Below are 8,071 nucleotides of genomic sequence, written 5' to 3'. Positions count from 1 at the left end.
CAAATGCCTGAAGAATTTGAAACAGAAATTTTAGAGTTTTAATTACAGTAGGACATTTTTTAAATTGAAATAGACTAAGAATGAGTCAAGGTCTTCAAATGCAATATTAGAGTAATTTAGAGAATCTCTTCACTGCTTGACTGCTTTCTCTCCCCTGCCATGAGCTTAACTGATTCTACAGGATTGGGAAATCAATGCAACCTGGAGAGTTGTCAGGGCCTCCTTAGGAGAGGTGAACAAGCACATGAAGATACCACTGAGCACAGAGAAAGTGGCATGGAACCATGAAGGATGCTTGGGATACCAAATACTAAGAGTAACTTCAAGGACCTGTAGACAGGTGTCTCTGTGGATTGTAGAAACACTTAGGAGCTTAATGACATGACTCATGCTCAGCCTGCATTTTTCTTCTAAAACCTCCTTGCATGTCACTTCTTCCCTTTAATTTTAACATAGAGATTTGGTGAAGAAATAGATTCAGTTCACCTGCAAACAAGAAGAGTCACTCTCCTTGACTTCATGTCTGGTATTTTGAACCCCCTGCTAACCTGTTCCCCATTTTGTTCCATGGCTCCTAGGAGGCCACTTGGAACGTAAGTAAAGCTCCAGCACAATCTGACAGAAATGGGGCTGTGATTTTTTTTTTTAATTCTCTTATTTTTCTGGATTAGCAGTTATTTCAAATGTTTCTACCTACAGGCTTTCCTTGGATTGGCAATCCCAAGTGAACGTGCAAAGTATAGACCCATCTTAATCCTGTTTTTGTGACAGTAAAGCAAAAAAGTAAGAAAGGGGGAAAACGGGTGATACAGCTGTAAACAGAGAGGTTAGCACACAGGTGGGAGTCATTTCTGCAAGGAAAGGTGCAATCTTTCCAAGACTATTGCCATTTCCTGATGAATCATCACTCGTAGGAGGTTCTTACTAATCACAAATCACATGCACACTGGCCATTCCTGACAAAAACGTTCATGCATAGTTATGACTTAATCAAGGCAACATTGAAAAATGAGAGAAACATAATGAGGACAAAGGAATGGTCAAAAAAACTTAAAAATTACTAACCAAGTCACACAGCTGCTCTCCCCCGTGTCTTCTATATATTCACTCCTCTAGACAGTCTAAGAAGAATTTCCCTACGATGACGTCACCAGTATGTACAGCAGGCACATTTCACTCTAGAAGTACTTCAGACAAATCGCTGAGTGTGCTGTTGAAGCTGGGGTTTTTGTGCCATAATATGTCTGTCCTTGAGCCAAGAAGACACAACCGGTCACTAGCTCCAAACTCAGTGAAAAAACACAAGTCAGGAACGATTGCACCTTTTTCAGCCATGGTTTGCTCTTCAGCTAGATGAGCCGCTGTATCATTCCCCCAGAGAGAGAAGGTGAAACCGAGTCCTCGACTTAGGGGCTGGATTTTACCCTGATCGGTAGCCAGAACCCATTTTCTCTGCTATCCCGAAAACTTGCTTTTTTTTTTGGCCGAGAAAAAAAATCAATCAAAATAAAGTAAATGGTAGCTCCTTTTGTCAAGCAAGCTGTCTTCTGCTGAATCATACAGTTTTTGAAAAAAAAAAAAAATCACAATATTACTTTCTTCCTAATATTTAACATGACTTAATGCAGTTTCCTGCTGTAATTAACAGTAGCATGCTGCTGGATCTACTATTATCTCAGAGCCCAGTGAAGCAGACCTTTGGCTGGCAGAGTCGTAGACACAACTCGTTTCATATACTGAAAGCAAAAGAATATTTCACACAGAAGGGGAGTATTTGGATGGATGTGCCATTACAAGACGTACTGATCGAGAACTACTTGAAGCGGACAGAGGGACAGTTGCAAATCCTGTAAATCATACATCGAGTCAACGTCATAATGCAACGCACGAGAAGCCAGCAGAAACGGAATATGCGGGGGTGAGAGGGTTTGCTGAAATACTGTGAAAAAGCAATCACGGGAACAGTACAAAACTTGCTCTCGACATAACATAACATAAAGGCACCATTGATATCTTTCTCGTTTGGAAATACTGTAAAAAGTTGCTACATATGGCACATAACACATTTGTACATACATATATTTAATTTATAAAAGATTTTTTTTCCTGTTTTCTATTTGCAGGACTGCTAAAATAAAATAAATTGTTTAATTTAAGGTGGAATACTTTATTATATAAAATAAAGTTTTACAGGTGAATCTATGGGTTTATTTCGGTTTTATACAGCAATAGGGTCTTGGTTAGCGATTACACCGGACAGCCTGGCCTGCAATTCTTCCTGCGGAGAGAAGCGGCCTGCTGGGTTAGTCCTGCTGTCAGCCAGGTGGAAGGCAGGGGCTGCCTCAACATTGGCTGCCAGGGGGTTCTGTATGCCCAGGAAAGGTGTATCTTCTCCTACTCTTTCATCCTCTGTTTCACTCTCTGAGTTACTGCTCTCAGCGCTTGTGTTGCTGTCCATTTCCAATCTGTGGGCAATATGACCATTGGGCTTGGTTCTTTTGGCCCGCCGGCTGTTGGTGAGTTTCTTAACCGACTCTTGAGTCAGTTCATACTCCTGGGTCGTTTCATACTCTTCATCCTCCACTATCCTCAAGGGGCTAGGGGGTGGGCTGTGGCTCTCGTGCGCGGGGTTGCAGTGGAAGGAGTTGAACTGCTGAACGTGCTGGACATCCCTCTCCCGCAGCCATGGCGGTGTCACAAGAAGCAGGGGTCTCTCTTCTTCCACGAAGGGACTGACTGCCATGGAGGGCATGGACACCGTCGTGCTGGACACGGGTGGAGACATTTCCGAAGGGGGCGATTTGGGGGAGCTTGGCGTGTGGAAATCTACAGGTGACATACGAGCCGGGGTGGTCATTGCTGATACATACCTGTGTGAGCAGAGAATACCCCGCATAAGTGTGGTAGAATGAGAGCTGTAGAGCAGGGGTGGGGGGTGGGGTGGGGTCAGGGGGCATCGTTCACAATATTATCATCAGATATCATCCTCAGAGAATTTCTATTCATCGTACACGTCTCGGTTTTTACACTAGGACATTCAGCACCCTTGGAATCTCAAATTAGGTAGCCAAGAGTCTCCTCACAGGAGTGCATGCAAAGATCAGCTAAATTGCCTAGCTCATCAAAGCGTTTGAGGTTTTCGATCTCGTCATGAATTTTAATAAAAGCACGTGAGTTAAGACAAGAGGGCGCCGGGTCCTGGAAACCTCTCAGTTTATCAGGACCAAGGCTCAGGGATTTGGAAGGGAAAGAAGTATTACTTAAATACTATACCTTCCCAAAGGCCAAGGGGTCTTAGAGAATGAAGCCCAAATGGGGAATGGAAGAAGCTCTAAGATGAGTTTCGGAAAGCTGGATCTGCATGCATTTGGATCTGTGGGCCTTGTTTCTCCTTAGCTCAGCTATAAGGTTATGTCTTATGAAAAAAAAAGAGCATAGTAACTTAGATTTATTCCTGATAACAGTGTAACACATTTATGTGCTTTTTTAACTTTTCCATGAAATGTTACTTCTTAACATTCAATTTGCAACTCTCCATCCCAGTGACCATGACATTTCAAAGGTAACTTATTTTGGGCTTCATAGTTCCGTCCAATCTCTGGTCTACCTCTCTTCCAAAGCCCACCGCTGTATGCGTCTCTGGCTTATCTTCTGTGACTGCTCAAGACTGGGCTGTACCGTGTCGCCTTATGTCATGTTACGTCTGATCATGCTCAGTGAATCTAGCTGTCAAGACATTGAGCGCACTGTTTTTACCATATCGTGGTTTCTTCCCCCAGAACAAGAAGACCTGATGTGGCACTGAGAAAGATGTGGCTTATTCAGAGTCACATTTCTCAGCTTGGATAAAAATGTCACCAGTGCATAGCACTAAAGGACTCTTTTCTTCACATTGGCATTTGCAGAGTCTAATTTGACATGACCTGTGATGACACAGGACACCATCTTCTGAACTCTAGCTAACAGAAACAAGAAACTATTAACTCTTGTGCTTATCAGCCATGATTCTGAGTCATATGGAAGTGAGATCTGGCTGTGTCTAAAATGGGAAGGTGTCTAGAGATGGAAATATTTGGGGATCAAGTCTCCAGACATTTTGTTTCGGGGATACTTAAATTAAGCGCTCTGAGAAATGCTAATTCAAATCCAATCAGCCCATAAAAGTGACTCGTCTTTTCTCTCCATGATGCCTAGGTTCAGGTATATCTTGCAGTCCTAGCTAATATCTGGGGTATGAAAGGAAGCAGGGAAGTGTCAAACTTTAAAGACAAATATCACATGTAGTGATGAAGACAGAATTTATCCCTAAACTCTTTTTCAGGTTTCTAAAAGGACTGAATTAGGACAGACTTCATACATAAAGATATAATTACATGAATTTAAGACTAATGTTTTAAACCAGTTTTGGACCATGTCTACTTTTTCATAGATGAGTTACAGAGCAACCACTAATTCTGTAAAACTCTGAAATACCATTTGGGGGTAAAGGCTTTTGAAAAAAGTAATCAGCAGGTTCTATATGACGTGCAGCCTCCAAACCGGTCTCCTTTGGGGTAAGTACTTCCCAGTGCATGAGTGGAAGGGTGTATCAAAATTATCTCCACCCATGAAAACCAAGTAAGTATCGCTTCGGCATGATGTAAACCTTTTAGTAAGTGGTCAGAGATTAGACTGAGAAGACAGTAAAGTCAACAAACCAACAAACCAACAGACAGAAACCCCGCTGGATTTGAAAACAAATAAGTAACAGCTTACTGATGGGCTAGGAATGCTGGTTGGGTATAACTTTCTCCCCCAGTTTAGGTGAAAATGGATCCAGAGAATCTATGAATTCAGTATTCTTATTAAGCATCGCTTTCAGCTCACTTCGCTCTGATCTTTATTTTACCTTTGCTGTGACTGCCCCCCTGACCCAACCCTATAGCCCCAGAAGGAAGCCAACACACTCTGGAATAAGGGCCACCCCAAAGGCAATATCTGCCTTGCAAACCTCCCGCGAAGACCGCGAGGTGAAGCATACGAGACACTTATTGAGTCATCCCTTGTTGGAATGCCATAAAGGGATACTATCTGGAGGGATGCGAGCCGTCCCTACAGCCGTCAGCAATGACACAGCCCTTGATTTGACTTAAGTGAGGCTGGAAGGTAAGGAAGAGTTAATGCGTGCGACCGGGAGTCCAGCTCGACCAGAGTTTGGATAACTGGCCACTTAGAATTCTAGAAGGGTCCTGATCGATCACTGAGGCCAGCATTCTGCTCTCAAGGTACAGTTGAGGAAACGGAGACATCCCCCACCCCACCCCCCGCGCCGAGGGTCTGAGCCTAAGGTCGGAGCTAGGAACTCCAAGTTTGCTGCACCTTCCACATCGAATCATCCCAGCTCTCTAGAAGTCTGTTGCCTGTCAGCCACGGGGATGATGCGAGAAGCTCGCGAGCAGTGGGTTCAGTCAAACCCAAAGACGGCTTCGCCAAGCAGAAGCACTCCTGGGCCAGGCAGCTGCCGCCCCTTATTCTCATTAGAGTGGGTTCCTCCGGTGGGACCGCAGGTGCTCACGGGGGCTCTCTTACTGGGGCGCTCTCTGCTCTGTAGTAGCTTTGCCCTTCGGTTTTACCTTTCACTATGAGGAGAATCTCGGTAGGAGTCAGGGGTTTCTCTGGCATGCCTGAGGAAGCTGTGACACTCGCGAGGGCCTCCCAAGCCATTAAGACGTCCTCTTGGGCCCCCAGTAGGGCTGCTGTGCCTACTGTTTTCTACAGATGACATCACGATGACAGAGTGGCTTTCTGAAATGATGCTTTCAGTGTGTCCGTTGCTCCAGCTACAGAGGAAATGCGAGAGGCAAGGAGAGGGAGAGATTTTCAATTATAGGCACACATGGAAATGAAAGGAAGTGATCTGACAAGTCTTGCGAATGACTGGTGCATCAGTAGTTCACTACGATAGTACTTGTCTCAGAATAGAATTGTTTATAAAGTTGCTTGCTACCGACAGGATCTTGATTTAGACTGGCTTTGCAAGGATACACTTTATTCATGTGTTCACCCATTCAACACACATGTACCAAATGCCATTTCGTACTAAGTATTCTTAGAGTCTCTCTGTTCTTGAGTGTCTTAGATTAAGGAAACACCTGTCTCATGGGCTTCATTTGGAAGTGTAGTGCTACCCTTGGTAGCACGCATTCGGATATCACCAGAGCATTTGAGAATTTAGGGTTCAGCTCTTTAGCCAGTTCTCATGTGCATATCCCAGGGCAATCCAACCACTGGAAGAAGTCAACTTCTAAGTATTGTACGGCCCCTAAGACAAACTCTTCCCAGTGTAGTAATTCTGTGAGCGGTCAGGCATGAGAAAAGACGATCTCTAAAATAAGGAACAACGATCCTATAAGGTAGGTGTCATTTCCCCTTACTCTGCTAACGGAAAAATGGAGGCTCAACTTCAAACAGCAGTTAAGCGGCAGAGCCAGTTTGACGTCCAAAGTCTGTTTCTGTCCCAAGCCATACACTCTACTGTACCTCACTGCCTCATAAGTACCTCCTGTCCCTTTTGTAGGCAGTGAGAGCAAAAGACAATGTGTAAAGATTCATTCTTAGAGAAATGCCATGCGATTTTTTATTCTCATACCTGTGACTGGGAGTCTGGGTGACAGTAGTGGAGTGATGAGCTGTCGAAGTGTAGTGACTGGTGGAAAAAGACGTCTCCGCCTCTCTCTCGACGATATGCTCGCTGGAGATGATATTTTTAGATACGTATTGCTGGATAAACAAAGAGACACAACTTGAAGATTTAGGGAAGTCAAAATGCTAACAATGTCACATGCACACACACAAAAATCTCTACTTCTAATACACATGCTTTGTAATAAATTCTGGTTTCCAGTGGCCAGATGACAAAACCTATCCCAGCTACTGTGGTCTTTAAATTAGGTAAATGGAGTTGAGGGATTGCTCTTTGGATACGCGTGCAGTGTAGGTCCTACAGTCACAAATACGTTTTATCAGAAACAGACCTATTTCTTCTCTTTCGTTTCCAACTGATAACATGACTAGAATTCAATACAAAAGTCTGCCCAATACTTATTTTCGTAATAGTTGTTGCAAATCAAAAACGACAAACAGATATTTGAGTGCAACAAAAGAACAGAGATGGTTTGTCTCGTTTCAAATTTCAAGTCACTAGAAGAATGAAAAAAAACTGTTTTGAATCTATCTTTCTCTTTTCTCAGTGCCCGTGGTGCCCTAATGATATCGTTGAAATTTTTAACTTGTCAGTGGTAAGACTAACAGGGCTACTGTGAGATTTGAAAGACTTAACAACAGTTGTCAAGGTTACACATCTTGACAAACCATACAATAGAGGGCCTTACATTTAGTGCAAGTAGATGCTACTTTATTTTCACCACCAAATCACAGTAGCTATCACCGCCTTTTATTAGTGAGAGAGGGACATCTTTAAATTGTCTTTTAAACACTGTTAGTATTTACACCAAATTGAGTTAAATAACGGGTAAAGACACGGATAGGAATAGTCTTAGATGAAATAGGGCAGTTTATAATCTGATGGGTTATGGGCTCTAAAAGAACCTGATATATTCATGGAAACCAAAAAAAAAAAAAAAACTGCAACTTGAATTATGCTTGAAATTATGGCTGGTTCTCTTAACCATGGAAAGGTTATTCCATGTGGATCTTTGCTTTAAGGAAAAGAAAGATGGCACTGTCATATGTAACGACCTATTTTTAGTCTGCGTACCAAATGACTCTTGCGCCTTGGAAGGCAATGTAAGCTCAGTGAATCTAAGGAAAATCATGTTTAAAAATGATACAACACTCACTAGATGCCACTGGGCTAAGTGTTTTATATGGATTATCTTTTTAATGCCCGCAAGAACTTTTTGAAGTAGGTATTATTTTTATGATGAAGAAACAGGGTTTAGAAAAGTCAAAGCTCACAGTAACATAGCTTGAGCCATAATTGGAATCCAGGCAGTCATTCTGCCTCCTATGTATTATATAAAGTGACAGATTATAGGTGTGTCAGTAGTGAATGAATTTAGCAACTGTGCAG

The 8,071-nt window shown here is 42.8% G+C and overlaps 1 protein-coding gene across 9 annotated transcripts in view; it reads right to left on the bottom strand.

Annotated features, from left to right (window-relative positions):
* Positions 1-2,218: 2,218 nt before the first annotated feature.
* The window catches only part of NRG1 (neuregulin 1), a gene marked incomplete at both ends in the record, with an annotated part of 1,012,685 nt that continues 1,006,832 nt past the window's right edge, over positions 2,219-8,071 (bottom strand). For 5 of the 9 annotated variants that reach the window (XM_082863838.1, XM_082863839.1, XM_082863840.1 and 2 more), the window contains 3 exons: positions 2,219-2,870; positions 5,613-5,819; positions 6,629-6,759. In XM_082863838.1, coding sequence (XP_082719964.1) covers positions 2,219-2,870; positions 5,613-5,819; positions 6,629-6,759 — 990 coding nt within the window. Of the gene's footprint in view, positions 2,871-3,294; positions 3,416-5,612; positions 5,820-6,628; positions 6,760-8,071 lie in introns of those variants that run through there. The other 4 variants (XM_082863843.1, XM_082863844.1, XM_082863841.1 and 1 more) reach the window with 1 other exon arrangement.

This window comes from Leucopleurus acutus (genome assembly GCF_964270905.1).
Source record: "Leucopleurus acutus genome assembly, chromosome: 21".
In the NCBI taxonomy this organism is placed as follows: Eukaryota; Metazoa; Chordata; class Mammalia; order Artiodactyla; family Delphinidae; genus Leucopleurus; species Leucopleurus acutus.
Note: the sequence above shows the minus strand (reverse complement) of the source record. Positions and strands in the feature narration are given on the sequence as shown.